The 21,276-nt window shown below is 36.9% G+C and overlaps 2 protein-coding genes and 1 pseudogene across 2 annotated transcripts in view; 2 read left to right on the top strand and 1 right to left on the bottom strand.

Moving 5' to 3' along the window:
• Nucleotides 1–7,005, bottom strand: part of LOC117620886 (pyrophosphate-energized membrane proton pump 2-like) — a 20,350-nt gene extending 13,345 nt beyond the window's left edge. Inside the window, exons 1-13 of the mRNA XM_034351126.1 lie at nucleotides 6,743–7,005; nucleotides 5,641–6,020; nucleotides 5,069–5,272; nucleotides 4,381–4,532; nucleotides 4,123–4,270; nucleotides 3,917–4,049; nucleotides 3,244–3,416; nucleotides 2,311–2,431; nucleotides 1,952–2,139; nucleotides 1,319–1,756; nucleotides 1,045–1,209; nucleotides 798–953; nucleotides 90–263 (exon numbers count right to left, since the gene is read on the bottom strand). Of these exons, the coding sequence (XP_034207017.1) occupies nucleotides 90–263; nucleotides 798–953; nucleotides 1,045–1,209; nucleotides 1,319–1,756; nucleotides 1,952–2,139; nucleotides 2,311–2,431; nucleotides 3,244–3,416; nucleotides 3,917–4,049; nucleotides 4,123–4,270; nucleotides 4,381–4,532; nucleotides 5,069–5,272; nucleotides 5,641–5,739 (2,151 nt within the window). The 5' untranslated portion in view covers nucleotides 5,740–6,020; nucleotides 6,743–7,005. The remainder of the gene's footprint in view (nucleotides 1–89; nucleotides 264–797; nucleotides 954–1,044; nucleotides 1,210–1,318; nucleotides 1,757–1,951; nucleotides 2,140–2,310; nucleotides 2,432–3,243; nucleotides 3,417–3,916; nucleotides 4,050–4,122; nucleotides 4,271–4,380; nucleotides 4,533–5,068; nucleotides 5,273–5,640; nucleotides 6,021–6,742) is intronic.
• A 7,340-nt stretch (nucleotides 7,006–14,345) lies between these two features.
• LOC117622194 (vacuolar-processing enzyme-like) lies at nucleotides 14,346–17,122 on the top strand. Its single transcript, XM_034352782.1, has 9 exons — nucleotides 14,346–14,555; nucleotides 14,650–14,814; nucleotides 14,910–15,066; nucleotides 15,569–15,657; nucleotides 15,789–15,985; nucleotides 16,130–16,178; nucleotides 16,338–16,523; nucleotides 16,652–16,858; nucleotides 16,973–17,122. Exons 1-9 carry the CDS (start codon nucleotides 14,346–14,348, stop codon nucleotides 17,120–17,122), a joined length of 1,410 nt encoding a protein of 469 aa, XP_034208673.1.
• A 1,801-nt stretch (nucleotides 17,123–18,923) lies between these two features.
• On the top strand, nucleotides 18,924–21,232 carry LOC117620887 (annotated as a pseudogene).
• The last annotated feature ends 44 nt before the right edge of the window (nucleotides 21,233–21,276 follow it).

The following is a 21,276-nucleotide window of genomic DNA, read 5'->3' on the forward strand; positions in this document are numbered from 1 at the left end:
GCAAAAGATACGAGCAAGAATTAATCCTTCATCATGTAGTATTGGAAAGCTTACGCAGAGAGTAACCAACCAAAAAAAAAAAAAAAAACCTTATGTAAGGAAGAATGGTTGAACATGAAAGAAATTAAGAGGAAAAACAAGATTAACCAACCAATCACTATAGGTGAAACAATAGCCAGGGCGCCAGGTTTTATCATCTCCTTTAAAGATGCAGATGCTACAATAGCAACACAACGACTATAATCTGGCTTCTCCGTATAGTCCTACAGAAAAAGCATAATTAGAAGGGGTTACTTTCCATTTATGTACAATAATACCATTTTGTCTTCACAATCAGTTTTAATTCATTTGCAATTAATATCCACTTTAAATAATTTGTTTGAATTAATCGTGCATTTAAATGACATTTAGGGTGCCTGTATAAGAGCACTTCCTGCGGGTCAGTTTTGCCAGGGCAAAAGGGAGCCCCAGGCTGGGTTTAAGCTCCCCAGCAATGAAAGGCAGCCCGGGCAAAAATGGGCCCCATTTACCCAGGCAAGCCCAAAGGCAAGAATTGCCTGAGCTGCTGCCTGGGTTTGCTGATCTCATGCTGACATCAGCAGCATGACGTCATCAACCAATTTAAATACTATATATATATATTACCAAAAAATTCTGAATTTTTTTTCTTTCTATAATAGTATTGTGGTGAAGCCTGTGAACCCAAAGAAGAGCTGACTTTATAATAGTAAAGACTTTCTTGGTTATAAAAAAATGCTAAAGATTAACATGGGAATTGCTACGAAAACTTTACTAACCATTATACCGGGCCTCTCAATAAATTGCCTTCTTACTTCCTTAACAACCTCTTGAGCAGTTCGGCCAACTGCTGAACAGGCCCAAGCACTAAATAAGTATATAAGCATAGAGCCTAACAATCCACCAACGAAAACTTCTGGAATGGCAATATCAACCTGGCAATCATCATAAATTTCAAATTACGACAGGACTGAATAGTATTTAAAGAGGGGAAAAAATCAATACTGGGAAAGCTGGCTTTCTTACCTGTTTGAAAGGTTCACGAGCAAATGTAGCAATCTCATCCATATATGCACTAAACAGAAGAAAAGATGCAAGTGCAGCAGATCCTATGGCAAATCCTTTAGTGGTAGCTTTTGTAGTGTTCCCTACTGCATCAAGAACATCGGTGATCTCCCGGACACTTTCAGGCTGTAAGGAGACGTTTGATAAATTATAATTAAAACCAAACAATATAAAAAGAAACAAGAAAGTCCTCAGAATTGAGACAAGAATCTTAACGAATTCATAACAGGGCTACCTGCTGACTCATCTCTACAATTCCACCAGCATTATCAGCTATTGGACCAAACATATCCATAGTGAGAACATAAGCAGCAGTACTGAGCATTCCCATTGTTGCTACAGCTGTGCCGAAAAGCCCACCAGTTGGAATTCCATTTTCGTCCATTAGGCCAGAGGTCTGGCCCAGCCAGAAAGCTGAGATAATAGATACACTAATGACAAGAACAGGAAGAGCTGTTGATTCCAGACCCAAACTGACTCCAGCAATTATATTAGTCCCATGACCTGTGGAGCTCGAAAGGGCTAACATGCGTACGGGCTCATGTTTGTAGTCGGTATAATACTTGGTAATCCAGACAAAAATGTATGCCGTGATAATGCCAACTAACCCACACAAGGCAAAGTTAAACCACGCAGACGGTGCTTGCTCGGTGTAAAGCAGCCATCGGGTAGACTGTAGAATAAAACAACCGCAATGACAATAATGTCTCAAAACTAAAACAAGCAAGCTTCTAAAGTCTAAACTTAAAACACTAATATTTTCAAATGACAAAGAACATAAAAGATAAATCGTAACTATCCGCTGATTTCTTTTGTTATTTGCTACAAAATAAACAGAAACGTAACGCAATGGTCAATGAAGTATTACCGCACCAAATGTCAGAACAGCCAAAATTATTGTAACAGAATATCCTCTCTGTAGAATTGTCATTGGATCCTCCGAAGAAGCCTTTCCACCAGAATCACGTGTACCCCTAATTGAGAATATTCCAGCCGATGAAATCACCAGATCAAAAGAGTGAACAACCAGAGGAAACAATATGAAACCAGATGGATCTGCACAAAAAGTGAATGTAAAGCTGAGTCTCTCAGGGAAATAGATACCCGTTTTGAACAAAATCAGTAACATAAAAGAAATGGTCAACCCTCTCCCTCTTTCAACACATGCAGACACGAGGTTGAGTGTTTGTGTGCATGAATAAATATAACACCAAAACTTGTGCTTGCCTTCAATTTTACAACGTTTAGCCATTGTTCCCCCAAGTATCATAGCACTAATTATTTCGGCTGCAATACTCTCAAAAAGATCAGCACCACGAGCTGCGCAATCGCCCACATTATCTCCAACCTTAATTTCAATGGAGTAAAATCAATAAATTTACACATTTAAAAGGTAGCAGACATGATAGAAATTTATTCAGTGACGTTCTCAACTATGGATAAAAGGATCAAACCATTTTTTCCCATTTCTAATGACTGCAAAATCTGCATGCACGCTAATGAATGTCTATAATTATGAAACAATAATAACAGAAAGACAAACATTTTTTTTATACTTTAAACGATTATCCTTTTTTTGTTTGTAATTTATCATTACATTATCTTGTTGTACATTTATGCATACAAGGAATTCCTCCATAAGAATTGAGGGTACTCAATGCCCGAAGAGAAAATAACATTACCAACAAATCATCCGCCATTCACACATCTACCAAACAAATCATCTGCCATTCAATTATTCTAGCTGTTAAGTATGATAACTCAATTTTTTTTTAACGAAAAGCACATCTCCACACATTGAGCCTTAAAACATACTTCAAGGTGGGCAGAGGTGCCTTGCCTAACACCTTATGAGAAAATAAAAAGTTTAAAGGACTTTGAAACCCATAATAATGGAATAATAAAACATTTAACAGTTTATATGAAACACACACAAAATGGAATCTTGGTCTTCAATGAACTTTACTGCCACAGATTTCAGGATTTAAAAAACATCCGATGTTCACCATTTCTTCCTTTCATTTCAGCCTCAACTTTAATGAAAAAAGTCATACAAGGATAAAAGGGCGAACATCAGATCAGGGATTGTTTTAACCCAAACAACAAGCTTCAGTGGCTATGCACAGGCTCTTAAATGAAGCCAACAAAGGAGAAAAATACCAGATCTGCAATCACTGCAGGATTCCTAGGGTCATCTTCAGGAATTCCCTGCTCTACTTTTCCCACAAGATCTGCTCCAACATCAGCAGCTTTTGTGTATATTCCACCACCCAACTGAGCAAATAAGGCAACAAAAGATGCTCCGAATCCATATCCAACAAGAAGAAGAGGCACTGAAAACAAAGTACATCAAAGTCAAGCAAAATATCTCACAAAACAATGGAAATAGTAATTTATATATAATAGTCAAAATGGAAGGCATAAAATATGTGTATGCAGTCAAACAGCTAACATGATCATATATAGCTATTAGGTTGAGACCATCCAATATAAGCATTTCAACTAAATGTACATTTACTGTCAAGAACAGGTTAAACCGGAGCAAAAGGGTAGTTATAAGCTTGTGAACACAATATCAAACGGATTGAACATATTCTAACCATGACCCCGCAAACCAAATTTTAAATAAATCAATACAGCAAAGCAAGATAACCCAAAAGATATTCACATAATAAAAATAAAGTAAACACAAAAACTGACAATAAGTGATAGCTGTACACTTTAACGTCGCATCATAGGAAAATAGAAACAGGAATGATAAACAAAAATTGTTTAAATTTATGCAATAAATATCATAATCATAAGCAAAGGATCAAGGAGAGTCAGCACATACAGTCAGTAACCTTCATTGAACCTGGCGAATCCACTTCCAACCAAACATAAAATGTGGCATACAGGATGGCTATACCAATTACAGCCATACCAACCACAACCATAGCAGAAAAACCACCAGCACGAACAGCTATCTGCACATATGATTTCCCCTTTAAGATATGAATCTGATACGTTCTCAGACAGTTAACTAGATAGGACACAGACCTGCAATGCCTCCCTTGCAGACCGTCTTGCAGCACTAGAGACTCGAACGTTTGCACGAACTGAAACCCACATCCCAACATACCCAGCAGCACCTGAGCACAAAGCTCCCAAAAGAAATGCAGCTACCGTAATATATGCGGAAGTGAACCTGCATCAGCAAGTTCGGAAAATTGTCAATATATGTTGACAGATCTTTTCTTTCGAACGGGGTGAAGAGGATAAGTGGTATCATAATGAATATGAAACAGATATTATCACCTCCCGATACCAGATGCCTCTTGCTCAGGAGTCGTACTGCGAAACAAATATATGCAAAAGATAACCGCAGCTAGTAAAAATGCCATCTTAGAGATGGTCCCATACTGGGTCCTGAAGAAACCTTCAGCACCATCACGTATTGCATCTGATATCTGAAAAGGGAAATGACAAGCTCAACAAAAGTACATGCAGAGTTAAAGAATGTCACCATTTAACAACGTGTCAATACCATCTTTAGTTTTTTCAGTCTTAAAAAACAGAACACAAACCTCATAGTTTGAACATGAGGGGGGACTTGTCAGACTACCCAGACTCTAGTTTACTACCCAAAAAAGCAGTTGGGCCACTGGCTATTATGCCTTTCTTCAGTCATATACAATTAACTTATGTCTATTTAGCTGATTTGTGTAGGCAGATGATGGTTTTGGGTTTTAGCTGACTTTTTCTATTTAGCTTGTTTGTTTAAACAAATATGGTTTTGGGTTTTGATATTTTCCTTCAGAGGACATCTACCATCACTTTTTATTAATAATGTCTTGTATCCTATCAAAAATTAAAAAAATGAAAGAGGAAACAGACTCATAAATTATTGGGTACATAATACATCAAATGGATCATGAATGAATATAATACAGATACATCAATTTTAATAATACTTTATAGATAAAGACATTGGAAGAAGATGTACCTGACCCATTTCCGGAGGTCCCTCATCTTTTGCGAGAACCCATCTAGCAAGGTACAATGACACAAGGAAGCTGATAATACAAATTGAGAAGACGAATACAATGATAGGAGAAGTGCTTGCTCCAACGTAAAAGACCACTCCAAGTGCCAGAAGTAAAATCACAAAAAGAACACGGACATTTATTCGCATCAGAATCCGAAATATCTGCACAAATAGCAGAAGAATTTGCTTATGGAAATGTTAAATATAATTTCACATATGTTAAGCCAAATAAGCAATATGTAAAAATGACTTCAAAAGGTTTAGGCTACATGGATGGTTATTATTATGCACAATTTTGATGTACAGCTCTTGCCCCAGATGAACTGTAAAGCAATTTTCAGCATGCAACCAACGATTGTCACCTCCAAAGTGGACATTGTTTTTCTCAACTTTGTTTCTCTCAATTTAAGGCGATACAAACAAAATAAAGACAAAATGTGCCTAGGAAAAAACATAGAGACATAAGTTTTCCCTACACTAAACAAACACTAACTAGAAAGCAGGTACTAAAGTGGGCAAAACATTCTTACCAATGGATTGTAAGATTTACCACGCATGTTAGGGAATGTCCTTGGCCTGTCTTGGTAAGGCCCCAAATTACCATCCTCCACATCGACATCCATGACCATAGAATGGCTGGAATTCACCTTCCGAGCTACAGGAAAAGGACTGTACTCGCCACCTTGGGGCAAGTCGGCCCCTGAACCTGGACGCTGAATTTTGAAGTTCTTATTCAGCCAGAAAAATTACTTCAAGTACTTCACCTCATACAAGTATAGAAGCAGTATCTTTGGCTAACGGTCCAGAAGTCCTCTGAACTCAAAATCTTCTCTCCTTCTTCCCACCCCAGAAATCCAGATTTGAATGAGAAATAGTTGTCTTCAAGTCTCTTTTATGACAAGCCACTTTTCTATTAAAGAAAAACCCATTAATTTGTTGACTGTACAATGAAATTTTGAATTTTCATATTACATTGACAAATTAGCTCACTAATTACAACTATCAAAATTTTCAAGTAGCCAAATCTGATTGAATATTTGTGTAACACTTAAAAAATACTAGAAAAACGAAATCAGACAAATGAGCTACCTTTTCGACCAAAAAAATAAAATAAAGCCAAATGAGTTACCTTTTCATTAAAATGGCCTAACAACTCTCCTATTGTAGTAACACTAAACTCTAGTAACGAAAACAAACATTTCTGAGACCAAAAAAATCAAAAAACAAAACTCGTGTCCAATTGTACAATTCACAGTCCTATCCATTAGACTAAAATGATCAATTCAAAAGCCAAAATGGAAGACCAAGAGTTATTTGAATGCTTTATTTTGTTTCCGTGAGAATGCTAGCGGAGAGCAGCACAACAAGCGAAATAATGCCCAAACAAACGTTGAATCTCTCAACTTCAGCGCTCATTTTCTCGCCACCCAAACAAAACGATAATGAAGATGGAAAATTCGTTTAAAATTCACAATGAACCCCAATGAGATCGAAATGCAAAAAAGCTCTATATTTGAAATTGAGCGTCGCGAATCAAAGCGACTATTAAGATCTCTACAATAATCACAACAGCAACCCAAAATCGAGAATTGGAGAGAGAAAGAGAGAGATCAAAGACGAACATATTCTTACCAGTGAACGAGTCAGACGAATGAATGTGATTGTAGACAGATTGGGTTAGGGTTTCAACAGCTCCTTGGAGAGAGGAACTCAAAGACTTTTCAGAGACAGACTTGAGAGAGAGAGAGAGAGAGAGAGAGAGAGAGAGAGAGAGGGGCAAAATTTCTTTAATTTTTTATTTTTCAAATATTAATTTTATTTTCTTACGAGTGATTTTTGGTGGGATGGGATCTGATCATGACGTCATTTCACGTTTGACACTGTGACTGTTTCGGAGCACTGAGGAGGAAGGGTGCCTTTGGATATTCGGTCTTGTTTTCCACGTGGCACCATGCCATGTCAGCGACCCAATGAAATGATTCCATGTCAGTGACCCAATCAAACGATGACATGTCAGCCACTTTTCTTGGCGAAAAATCCTTGTTAATTTTTTTGGTTGTTGGAAAAAATATTTGTTAATTGAGCACGTATTAAAGATAAATGATACGTTTTTTGTTTTTGAGAGATAAGTGATACTAATCAACTCAATTAAAAATTCACAGTAGAAATTTTGCATATTCACCTGGCCTATTAACTTTCATAAAACGGGGATTTTTATTTTTTTTTTGGTCAAAATTTTCATGAAACAGAGATAGCATAGTAAAAATTCATACCATAATATAAAATAGGGGATTTCGCATATATATCACCTGGGCTATTAACTTTTATGAAACAGAGATAATACAATTTTGCTATCTCTAACCAATAACGCTATGACACGTGTGATAACACTTCCGAATGATATAGTGTTATTGGTCGTTGCAACTAAAATTTTCTCCTATTTTAGGGTGTGCATTTACCAAACAAAGAAAAGAATTTAGCAATTTACCACCCAAACTTCAATTTCAGTGCTAATATGCCACTTAAGTTAACTTCTCTTGAAAGTTATGTCGAAACCATTAGATGACATGCACATGAGTCTTTTGTTAAGGGCATGTATGTCAATGTAACACTAAAAAAAAATATGTGCCTAAAATATTAAAATTTTAAACCTATTTCTATAATTTTCTAAAATAAATAAATATTAAACTATTAAATTATGAGTAATGCTACACTTACCACATTTTTATCCAACATTTCTATACAACATGATGTGGCATGTCCATATCATATGCCACATTAATTAAATCAATGAAGTATATTTTAATAAAGAAAAAAAAGGATGTTAATTACATTAATTAGCTGATGTGGTATGTACACATCATCATGTTGTATAAAATTATGAGCGATCACAAATGATCCCTGCTGTTAGGTTCCGTCAAAAACTCTGTTAGTTTGCTAACGTGGCATATATATATTACAAAACATCTCTGAGGTTTCACATACCTACCACAATAGTCCTTACGAAATTTTTTAATTTTTTAATGGCTTATTATCACAAAACGTCCCTAAGGTTTACGAAACTATTAGATTGCATCCTTAATATTTTTTTGTGTCACTTATGGTCCTCAAGGTTAGTATGTGCAATTACAAATGGTCCCTGCCGTTAGGTTCTGTCAAAAACTCTGTTAGTTTGCTGACTTGACATACATATATATCACAAAACATCCCTGAGGTTTACACACTTATCACAAATGGTCCCTATAAATTTTTTTTTCTTTAAAATTCATAAATTTTGGTTTTCTTTTTAAAATTATTTATAAATGAAAGAATCATTTATAGAAGGATTTTAATCTTGAGGACCATTTATGAACCCTAAACCTTTAGTTTTTTTCATTTTAAAATGTTATGAATTTTAAATTTAAAAAATTAAAAAATTTCATAAGGACCATTTGTGATAGGTCTGTGAACCTCAAGGATGTTTTATGATATACATATATGCCACGTCAGCAAACTAACAGAGTTTTTGACGGAACCTAACGGTAGGGACCATTTGTGATCATGCATATTAACCTTGAGGACCACGAACGACAAAAAAAAACATTAATGATGCAATCTGATAGTTTCATAAACCTTAGGGATGTTTTGTGATAATAAGCCTTTTTTAATTTATTGGATTAGATTTCTCCTGACGAAAACTACCTCTGCCGAATTGTTTATTCCCTTTTCCCAGGTACAGAGAAAGCATGTCTATGAACTCAGACAGTCCATTTTAACTGGTGATTATGAAAGTTGTTCCCAGCACATATTCCAGTAAGTTTCTGAGTCTCACCAACTTCTTTCTCGCCGCCATCTAATTTATCACCCAAATATAGTAGCATTTTGTGTGTTACTTAAACTTCTTAATTAATAAACACTCACTATTCTAAACATTGTGTCAGTAGTTCAAATGCATTGCTATATTTTGAACTAGAATACAGTAGGTAACCAGTTTACAATGGCATGCTTGTTCGTACAGACACTTGGATATCGGGGAAAAATTCAAAGCAATAGACATGGAGAAAAATGGTTTTACCTGGTCTAAGGAAGATTGTTGAAAACTGAGTCATATCACCTAAAGGTAGCTGGGAGGATCAGTATATATTACAATCTGAAGCATAGGAAAATTTGAGGTTGCTAAGGGTGACAACATCCAAAACAAATTATCAATGTATGAATGCCTTTGTGTTAAAAATAAATATGGATGGTGTGCTGATACATTATTATCCTTGTCCTGCATTTCCTGGTTTGTTTGACATAAATTCTCATGGAATGGATATTCTCCAACTGAACAACTAATGCACGACTAAACCATGACATTCAGTCGCTAATCATGACTCCATGACAACTTGGACTCTCCGATTAACTAGCAACTAAACAACTGAGTCCCTAAACAATAGGACTTCCACAACTTAACAAGATAATCATAAACCTAATAAATAGAATAATAAATATTCTTTACAAAGCAGCGGCAAAGCACCCAAGAGGCCGTAGTTGCAGGCTTGCAGCAAACCACACCAAGTAAGAAGCATTGAATTTCCATCTATATATTATTTGCCTTTAAAATTTAAATAAAATTGCACCAAAACAAAACGGCATGAAATATATGTCATAGCAGAGGATCCATTAATTAATTAAAGCGCTGATCCAGAGGGCGGTTTATTTAGGCGGCGCTAGGCGGGTCTGGCTGCCAGGGTGGGTCTGGTTCTTTTCTTTTGTTCTTTAAGCCTACTGCCTAGGGATTTTTCAAACTTATGCATTGCAGGGCAGGTCTAGGCGGCGCTGGGAGGGGCTGGGCGGAGCTAGGCGGGTCTGGGCGGCGCTGGGAGGTTCTGGGAGGCGCTAGGCAGGTCTGGGCGGAGCTAGGCGGGTCTGGTTCTTTTCTATTGTTCTTTTATCCTACCGCCTGGCCATTTTTCAAACTTCATCTATCTTTGCTGAGGCCTTATGCATTAACTGAGGAGCCCGACTTACGCCCCTTAATTGTGTACTGCGTGCTGTGGGTGTAATTTCATAAATCTACACATCCCCACTTGTTGAAAGCATTCCCTCATGTTGTAGTTGCCTAAATCAACAATTTCAAGCTTTGTTGAGAGATTCCCAAAGAAAACAGGAAGCCTGGCATTTAATGGATTACCTTCCAAGCTGATCATCGACAAATTTCTAAGACTAGCCAAACAAGAGAGGGAGTTTTTTTACCGGAATAGAAGCATCAACCGTCAAATTATTCCACTGTAAGTTAAGCCACTGAAGGTTTGTAAAGGCACAGAGTGTCGTAGGAATAAAACCAAAAAATGATTGGAGATAAATCTGGGGATGGTTCCACTGAGCTTATTATCTCCTACAAGAATTTGTTGCAGGTCTGGAACCCCCAGTGCCTATGTCTGCTGGGAGGCTACCTGAGAGCTGATTACTAGATAGAGAAATAAATTTTATCATGGATAAATTAAAGATTCTGGATGGGATGACACCATTGGAGTGCCAAACCCTGTAAGTTGTGTGGATCGCCATCTGCCACATGCAATAAACCCGAGCACCCAAGTTTAATCTCATCTGAAATGGAGATAGAGTTGAGTTGACCCTGCAAGTACCTATAAAATTGTTGATGACAAGATGAATCTCAGGTATGGAACCTGAGAATTGATTATCATACAAGTCGAATGTTTGAAGTCATTTTTCACCATCCATATATCAACTTTCTTCGTATTGTCGAGGTTCCTACAGAAGATCAACCGACTATGATGGCCTCTTTAAGCTTTGGAGTATTACAATCCCTTGCCTTTTTAAGTTTGAGTGGACTTGCGTTCAATCCAGCCGTAGAAGAGATAGATTTCAATATATACTCATGGTGGCAAAGGATGGACAATTCAAGTTGCTCGGTCACATAATGGTTATGAGAAATACAAGAACGAGGTTGAAATTCGTCCCAACTTATTTTGGTTAATATATAAATTTACATTAATTAATTAAAGGATCCTCGAGCAGCAGCAAAGCACCTAACTGAAGAGGCGGTTAATAGGAAGAGTTTGGATTATATTTCTTGGATTTAATAGGAGTATAGCCGTGCGGCCATACCCATTTTACACGTGGCGGGGCGGCGCTAGGAGCAGGCGGGTCCGCTTTTTATTTTATATTATAAATAGTATAGCCGGGCGGCTATACTCGGGGCCGCGCGGCTATACTATAGTTTTTAAATTTATAGCCGCCCGGCTATACTTTTTTTGTCACGTGCCGTTGTTGAGGTTTCTGAGGACCAATGTCGGGAGCAGAAGCAGAGGGCGGTTACGTTCGAGCCCAATGTTTGTGAGGGAAAAAAACACCGCCATTGAAACCCAAGAGCACTCTTCTCCTAAAGTCATGTGCATGGAGCAGGTCCGAATCCGACAGTCCTCCAAGCAAGGCGGGTTTCCCCTAAGAGCCCGGCGGACCGGAGCTCCGACCTTACGACGGTGTAAATGGATCCAAAATGCCCTGCTTTGCAGCCATTTTCCAGGGAAAATCAAGCCCAAGTCTTTTGAACCCGTTTGGCGCAAGTAGGTACCGTTTTTTGAAGTGGGTTTTTGTAGGAAAGGCGAAATTAAAGAGGACCGGCCAAAGATTGAGTCGAAGTTTCAGATGAAGACCAAGAATATGAAAGAAAGAAGGCCTTGTATAGCCGCGCGGCTATACTATTCCCAATCATTTCACTCACCATGTAAATTTGAAAAAAAATACAATCCTATTTTTCCACCCAATCAACCAAAACCCAAAAAATCTCTGCACACAGCGTGACCTCAAATTCATCAACAATGGCAGTCACTAACGGCTCTCTGCAACAAACCCATCATCAACCAAACCCTGCTTCTCAATATCTCTTCCAAGCCCTCGAACCCATCTCCCTCATTCTCTCCTAGAACCCAAAACCAGATCAAGAGCTAGTCGAGTCCCTCTGCTGCTCATCACAAGTACTACTACATCATGGAGAGAGGACCCAGAATCAAAGCTGCGATGGAAGTATCTGAGGCCAGAAGAGGCTAAGAACCTGAATTTAAACCACAGCTCGTTGAAGAAACAAGTCAAATTTCACACCAATACGACCAAATCACGTAAATGGTCCTCTGGCTAGGCTCAGTCAGTGCCTGATTTCTCCGCTGTGTTGAGAAAAGAGAACCGCAAGCCATCGTCAAGGCTTCCGTCGACGCTTGAGATGACCTCGCCTGCGAAGTGTTGGTCAAAAGCGAATGGGGTTTTGTCGAATTCGAGAGGGAGTAAGTCGGGGACCGCAAGGGAGAAGAAGAACAACAATGGCGGAGGGTTTGTGGCAAGGAAAAGTTATGCGAGCGGCTATACTCGGGTTTTTAAAAATAAAAAGAGTATAGCCGGGCGGCTATAATACTTTTTATTTCAAAATAGTATAGCCGTGCGGCTATACTATTTTGACACGTGGTGAAGCGGACCCTAGGCGGCCAGAGCTGGTCCTTTTTTAATTGTAAATAGTATAGCCGCGCGGCTATACTCGGAGTTTTTTTTTTTTAAAAGAGTATAGCCGACCGGCTGTACTACCCTTTTTATTAAAAAAATAGTATAGCTCGCTGGCTATACCGGTTTTGACACGTGGCGAAGCGGCGCTAGGCGCCCAGCAGGTGGTCCTTTTTTAATTATAAATAGTATAGCCGCACGGCTATACTAGGTTTTTTTTTAAGTATAAAGAGTATAGCCGCGCGGCTGCCCTTTTTTAATTAAAAAAAGGTATATTCGCGCGGCTATAAGCGGGCATTCTGTTTTGGAAAAGTATAGCCGCCCGGCTATACCTCTATTTTTTTAATAAAAAAATAAAAGTAAGAAGGATCGATTAATTAGTCAAATTAATCATAGTGGGCAGAAGGTTGGGTGTATTACAGTCTATAAAACCATCCTCTAATCTTGGTCTACATGCTTAAAATGTGAAACCTTGCTAAAAAGCTTCCCTAGCTACAACTATTTTCCCTGGCTATACAAACTATTTTTCCAGAATAGAAATTGAAATAGACATATACCACCATACCAATTTTTTTAATTTTCAATTTGCATGTAAATCCAATGTGCTACACAGGCAAATATATCAACGAGCTAACTTCCATCATTCTTCAAGAACAAGAAATCGAATGACCACCACCTATCCTTTACATAGTAATTTCAATGTGTCACACAATAGTTTAGTTCGAATTAAAGACGCATTAATTCCAATAAATAATCAGCATTAATTGAATGGAAAAGAATTTATCCAAATATGCGTGATTTAATTCATCGCCCATAGCTATTAATACATGTCAAGCAATTTGTGCACAAGCACATGGGGTGGCACCACACTGGAAAAGTGGGTCAAACTCTCCCCCTCCCCTCCCCAACTGCACTCATATAAACTTCCCCCTCCCTTCCCTAGCGAATGACAAAGAAAAGAAAAAGCAATTTGTGCACAAGTAATCCCCTCTTTTGAGTGATCCAGGATTATTTTGGAGAATCCTTGTTAAGATGACCTATACTTATACCATTTTAAAATACTTAAATTTTTAGGTAATTAGCTCAAAATATCTAGTGCTCTCAACACGTTAAACTTTTTATAGTATCAAGATTTTCAAAAATTCGACATTGGTCCAGTTTTTAATTTATTTTTAATCACTATGATCAGTTTTTGTGTGAGGTTGGTAAATGAAAAATTGTTGCCTTAGTTCATTTGAGTTTGTAAGAACTAAGCCACTATGTTATGGGCCACGTCAAGGATCACAAAGCTGATGATGAAGAATATTAATTGGAGTGGGGTGATGAAACAATTGTTCATCTACATTTAGACACTTCCTTCTTCAGCAAGTATATATGGGAGAGATTTAATCTCAACCGTTCATTGCAACCATAAAGCATGTATAAATTGAGTACTTTGTTCATTGGAAGAGCATGTACTCACTGAGAGCTTGAGTGAAATCTTTTTGAGCAATTCTTTGAAAATCTCTTGGTAAGATTTTTGGCCTTTTTCCTAGTTTAATTTCCTTTTTCTGAATATTCTTCAAGGCTGAGCTAGTGAGCTTTAGAGAGAGTTTTGAAGCGCTTCAATTTAAGCATAGTGCTCCTATCCCATCAAAAGTACATTAAACTTGATCTACGTTACAACGTAACATACGTATATGTATGTGCATTAATTTGTCGACTTCTAATTACTAAAACTAACTATTCTATGTTTGTACAGGTGATCTTAATCTGCAGAATGGCTATTCTAGGTTGTGGAGTATTGCTATCCCTCGCTTTGCTAAGTTTGAGTATTGGAATTAACTTGTGCCTCCCTGAAAATGGAAAAGAAATAGATTTCAGTGCTCATGGTGAAAATGCCTCTCCAAGTACCACTAAGAAGGATAAGGGAAAAAGATGGGCAGTTCTAATTGCCGGGTCAAATGGTTACTACAACTATAGGCATCAGGTTTAAATTTGTCCAAATTTCATCATATATATATTATTAGTATCAAAGATTATGTTATGTTACTAATAGTACATTTAATTGTTTTTCCATGCAGGCTGATATATGCCATGCATACCAGATACTGAAGAAAGGTGGACTGAAAGATGAGAACATCATTGTTTTCATGTATGATGACATTGCGCACGACCCCGAAAACCCTAGACAAGGTGTCATCATCAACAAGCCAAAGGGCCATGATGTTTACAAAGGAGTTCCCAAGGTTTAATTTTTTTTATTTGATTTTAGTTTCTAACTAGTTTTTTTGATTAACATTGTTTTAACTGTAATGCAATTTCGTTTTTGTCTTTCCTGCAGGATTATACAGGGGCAGATGTTAACTCAAAAAATTTCTATGCTGTTATTCTTGGAAACAAAAGGAACCTCACTGGAGGTAGTGGCAAGGTTTTGAAAAGTGGTCAAAATGACCATGTTTTCATCTATTATGCAGACCATGGTTCTGCAGGATTACTTGGTTAGTAGCTTGTTTTAATTAACTTTCAAAATATTTTGTTAATGAAATTGTATGTAATATGATCTTATTAGAATCCCATAAATTTAGTAAAAAAAATTTCCTTTGTTTCTGGAGTTACACTTGTAATAACAAAGGAATAAGGAGGCCCGACCCTTGGGGTTTCCGACCTTGATGCCATAGTTTGGAGGGGGCTGAGCAGTGGGTTGGAAAGAAAGAGTTGTAGAAAGAGAGGAATCGAGATAAAGTGCACTTTCCCTTGATGTCAGTCTATTCCAACAAAGCACACAATAAGTGAGATGAGCCTGCCAGCTCAGCCTTGGCCCTATGCCTTTTGGCCAGCTCGTCTGGACTTGGCTTTGACCGGTTATGCACATGATCCAATCAAGGAAGAACCAACTCTTGTTTTCTGTAGAAGTTATTCTTAATTGAAAGAATAGGGAACAGGGTAACATTTCTGTGAAATTAGACATTGCTTTACGTGTGAGTGGTATTTTGTATCCAGGGATGCCTAGTGGGGATGATGCTGTTTATGCTAAAGATCTTATCCATGTGCTAAAGAAGAAGCATGCTTCTAAGGGTTTCAAAAGCATGGTAAGATTAATTTCCATTTCAATAGCAATTGATAAGGTTGTAGCCTTGCTACAGTTTACAACTATCAATCTTTGCTGAATTTCAGTACTTTCTAAGGCTTTTATGCATTTATTTTAAAAAACCTATATCAGGTATTCTACGTCGAAGCTTGCGAGTCGGGGAGCATATTTGAGGGCCTCCTTCCAAATAAAATGAATATTTATGCTACTACCGCAGCAAATGCAGAAGAGAGTAGTTATGGAACATATTGTCCAGGTGAACCTGAAGTTCCTGAGGAGTATGATACCTGTTTGGGAGACTTGTATAGTATTTCCTGGTTGGAGGATTGGTAATGCAATGCTGTCCTTTATTAAGATGCTGTTATTCAGAGTACATTACTTTATCCGTTTCCAATATATTTTGAATCGAAGGCTCGTACTAATTACATTGTTGTTTTGATGAATTTGGAACATATTGTGACATTTGAGAGCAGTGACAGCAATGATTTGCGCAAAGAAACTTTGGAGAAGCAATATGAAAGGGTAAAATATTGAAAACTTCTCACAGTTTTAGATATATTTATGGAGCTTTCATTACAATAGATGAACTATTTTGAAAATGTTTGTCAGATGCAAAACATAAAGTCTATGTATAATGCCAAGGAAAATTAGAATAATATGGCCATCTTGACTAAATTACAGGTTCGAAGAAGAACAAATAAGTCTCATGTTATGCAGTATGGAGATATGAGCCATAGGAAAGAGTTCCTCTTCACTTACATGGGTGCAGATCTTGCGAACGATAGCTATACTTCCATCGGCGATATCTCTTCACCCTCAAGGGCTGTTAACCAACGTGACACAAACCTCCTTTATTTTCAGCACAAGGTTTCTGCTCTTAATTCCTAAACTTAAATATTTTTAAGTTTGCACAAACTTTCATATATTTTGATAATATGATTCTGCATTCAAAGTGTTTTTCTTATATCTACAAACCATTTGTCTTTGTTCTTCAGTTCCTCAGAGCTCCTGCCGGATCTCATGCAAAACTGGAAGCTCGAAAGCAGCTGCTTGATGAAATTGCTCATAGGAAACATGTGGACTATAGCATCCATAAAATAGGGGAGCTTTTGTTTGGATACCAGAAGAGCTCAAACGTATTGATGAACGTTAGGCCTCGGGGGCAACCTGTAGTAGACGACTGGGACTGCTTCAAGAAGTTTGTAAGTCCTCTATACAGACACACAATTTTTTTTGCTTATCTATTTTATTGTTTAATAAAAGTAAACCAGAAATCTTTATCTTTCAGATATTGATTTTGAGTTCTATCCGTGCAGCTGAGGATTTATAAGAACTACTGTGGACATCTATCAACATATGGAATGAAATACACGCGAGCTATAGCCAACATATGCAATGCTGGGGTAACCCTGGAGAAAATGGTTGCAGCTTCTGATCAAGCTTGTTCCAAGAAACTCCATGTCTAGAACTTCCTTTCTCATATGATGAAGTAAATAAACGGTTATATATATATATATGAATTTTATGTTGGTCTAATGGGGTTGATGTTGCAATAGTGTTTGTATGAAAATAAGAAATGAAAATTAATAAATAATGTTTCGAAAATGTGATGTCGTCTGTGGATCTGTAAAATCTAGCATTTAAACATGTGACATTTCTGTGTCGGATAATACCTTTGCAAGCCATTAGTTGCTAATTAATGCTCTTTCAAGGCTAATCATATGAACCAAACTCTATAATAAAAGATGAGAATAAAACTAATTAAATAGCGAAAAAGTTCATCACTCTGTAGCTGACCAAGATCTTTATCAGTTCAGCAGCCAGTACAAGCTCTCAAGCTAAGAGCCTACTGATGTTTTCATTATCGTTTGCGAACATGTTCGGCATTAAAAGAAACAAGCACTTAAGGAATTCGATCAAGAAAACACGGAGACTCTGCAACCTAGATTAAGTGTCGACTCTTTCAATTGTTAATCTGGACTCTTGAATTGAAGAAGCTTTCTTCATTTCTTAAAAGTTTTCAGTTTCGTGTTTCTTGAGAAACACAAATTGTCTGTTGGATTTTGTGTAAATGAGCTTCAATAAATGGTAATTAAGGAAAAGGAAGAATGTATTGGACTCATTCTGAAAGAAAGAAAGAAAAAATGTATGTTCTAATGACCTAATCCAACAAAAAAGGAAGTTATTAGACTTTTATCAAACAAACACATGTATCTTGTATCCACTTTTGCCTTATAAGAAAAGGTAACTCAAATTGTGAACAAATTGCTGTATTTCAAATGACTAGATAGAAGGTTCAAAGGATTTAACCAATACAACATCGACTAAACATTTATATTTGAAATCTCACATTTCAATCGATGGACCTTTAAGAATCTTTTGCATTGTCACAAATTTTGTTGCCTGATTTCATCCTATAATCTTGTATATACTATTGACTTTATAACATGTTTCTTAACAAAACTTCACCAAGTAGACCTTATCCCTTCAGTCACAGAACTTCATCTCCAAGTAGACCTTACGCATATATTTGTTCGCGTCACATAGCATATATTGGTTGTTACACATCAATTACTTTACTCACATAGTGACTAATTTCAATGTGTGACTGAACGTCGGTGCGAAGAAGACACATAACAATATATATATGTATATGATATAATAAATTCATTAAACAAATGAAACAAATTATCCAAATATGCATAAAGTAACCTCAGGATTAGTTGAAATGTGGAGAAAATATATTAGTAGCATCTCACAGACTCATAATATTACTAATTAAGACAATAAAACATCCAAATTAATTTGTTTAATTTCTAAACTAAGAAAGGGAGATGGACTGTAGCCAAGGATCCTCTATCCTTTTCCTTTTCTTTTTATTATTATTTATTTTTATTTAAATACTCATATTCTCCTGTTCTTTTAACTTTCATGCATAAGATTTTATTTATTTTATATTTTTTAAAATGGGCTGCTAACTATGTAGTGCTCATATATCTACTCACTTCCTTGTTTAGCATGTATAGAAGATTTAATCTGAGCCGTTCATTTCAACCACAGAACTCTACAAATAGAGTACTTTGCAACATTGCAGAGACATTGTGAAAATTTCTTGGTAAGAGGTTTGGTCTTCCACATTAAATGTTATCTCGTAGTTCATCTCCTTAATCATTCATCAAGGCTTCTTTGTACATTAACTATTTGTTAACCTCTAATTAAGCCTAAATTGTGTTTCTGCAGATCACCTTGTATAATCTGCACTGCAGAATGGCTAGGCAAAGTTGTGGAGCATTGATATTTCTTGTTTGTTTAAGTTTGACTGCTGGAAGCTTGTGCCTCCCTGTAAATGCAGTACACATAGACTCTATTACTCATGGTGATGATGGCTCTCCAAGTACCACCCAGGATAATGGGAAAAAATGGGCTGTTCTAGTTGCCGGGTCTAATGGTTACAGAAATTATAGGCACCAGGTTTAAGTTTGTCCAAATTTCATTATATAATATCAAGTGACCTTATCTTCGTTTATATAATTTTTGAAAAATGCAGGCTAATGTATGCCATGCATACCAAATACTGAAGAAAGGTGGACTGAAAGATGAGAACATCATTGTTTTCATGTATGATGATATTGCGTTCAACCCGGAAAATCCTAGACAAGGTCTCATCATCAACAAACCAAAAGGCCATGATGTTTATAAAGGAGTTCCCAAGGTTTATTTTATTTTTCTCAATTGGACTTCAGTTTCTAGCTGGTTTGTTAATAAGTTTAACATCCTTTAAACTGTAAGGTAACTTATTTTTTTACGCAGGATTATACAGGGGATGATGTTAATGCAGACAATCTTTATGCTGTTATTCTTGGAAACAAAAGTACCCTCAGTGGAGGTAGTGGGAAGGTTCTGCGTAGCGGTCCAAATGACCATATTTTCATATATTACACTGACCATGGTGCTGCAGGATTACTTGGTTAGTAACTTTGTATTAAAGAAAATCGTATGCAACATGAGTTTCTTTCATTTTCCGATTGAAATATTTTAAGAAAGCAATAAGCATGCAAATCATAGTATGCAGGAAAAGAAAGTGGAAGTTTTTCTTATATTATAGTCTAGACTCACATTTCTATTAAATTATATAGTGCATATTACAGATGTTGTTATATTTACATTCAGAGATGCCTACTGGTACTCCTTCGGTTTTCGCAATAGACCTCATAGATGTGCTCAAGAAGAAGCATGCTGCTAAAGGTTACAAAGGCATGGTAGGAATTTCCACTTCATCGGTAATTAATGTATAATCCATCCTCACTGAAGTTTTCGACTATTTTTTTGGGTGTACTTCTGCACTTATTAAGGTTTTATGAATTTGTTACACAAAATAGGTATTTTACCTTGAAGCTTGTGAGTCTGGGAGTATATTTGAAGGCCTCCTTCCAAAGAATGTAAGTATTTATGCTACTACATCAGCAAATGCAGAAGAGGATGGTTATGCAACATACTGTCCTGGTCATTGGTCAACCTGGTATTCCTGCTGAGTATGATATCTGTTTGGGAGACTTGTTCAGTATTTCCTGGATGGAGGATTGGTATGCAATACTTTCATTATTAAAATGCTGTTATAGTTAAACAAACTATACATTGCTTCATCAGTTTCCAACATGTTTTCGCTAAAAGGCTCGCACTGATTACTTTGTTGTTGTGGTGATTTCGGTACTTTCACATTTGAGAGCAGTGACAAAAATGATTTGCGTAAAGAAACATTGGAGAAGCAATATGAAAGGGTAAACAATGACAATGTTTCAAACTTCTAAATAATGATTGAACTTTCAATATAATAGATAAAATATTTGACATATGCTTGTCAGATGGTGTAATGTCAAGGAAAATTAGAATAATATGACCATCTCGATAAATTAGAGGTTCGAAGAAGAACAAATGATTCTCATGTTATGCAGTATGGAGATATGAGTCACAGAAAGGAGTTCCTCTTAACTTACATGGGTGCAGATCCTGCAAATGATAGCTACACTTCCATGGAAGATATCTCTTCACCATCAATCTCAAGGGTTGTTAGCCAACGTGATGCAGACCTCCTTCATCTTCATCACAAGGTTTCTAGTACTATTTTATTCTGGGTTCTGAACTCTAGAAACATAGCAGGCCAGGCAAAAGAAGATTTTCTTTTTCTTTTAGCTATCAACTATTTCTCTTTATTCTTCAGTTCCACAAAGCTCCTGCTGGCTCTCATACCAAACTGGAAGCCCGAAAGCAGCTGCTCGATGAAATTGCTCATAGGAAACTTGTGGACTACAGAATAAATAAAATATGGGAGCTTTTGTTTGGACATCAGAAGAGCTCAAAAGTGTTGCTTAATGTTAGGCCTCAGGGGCAACCTCTAGTAGATGATTGGGATTGCTTCAAGATGCTTGTAAGTCCTTCTCCTGTAACTTCAACCATGAAATGATGGCAGATGCACTAGTGTTTGAGCCCATCTCTCAGATATTGATTTTGAATTCTTTTCCATGCAGATGAGGACTTATGAGAACAACTGTGGACCTTTATCAAATTATGGCATCTGATCAAACTTGTTCTAAGAAACCCGATGTCTAGAACTTCCTTTCCG

The sequence above is a fragment of the Prunus dulcis genome, chromosome 3, assembly GCF_902201215.1.
Source record: "Prunus dulcis chromosome 3, ALMONDv2, whole genome shotgun sequence".
Taxonomy (NCBI): Eukaryota; Viridiplantae; Streptophyta; class Magnoliopsida; order Rosales; family Rosaceae; genus Prunus; species Prunus dulcis.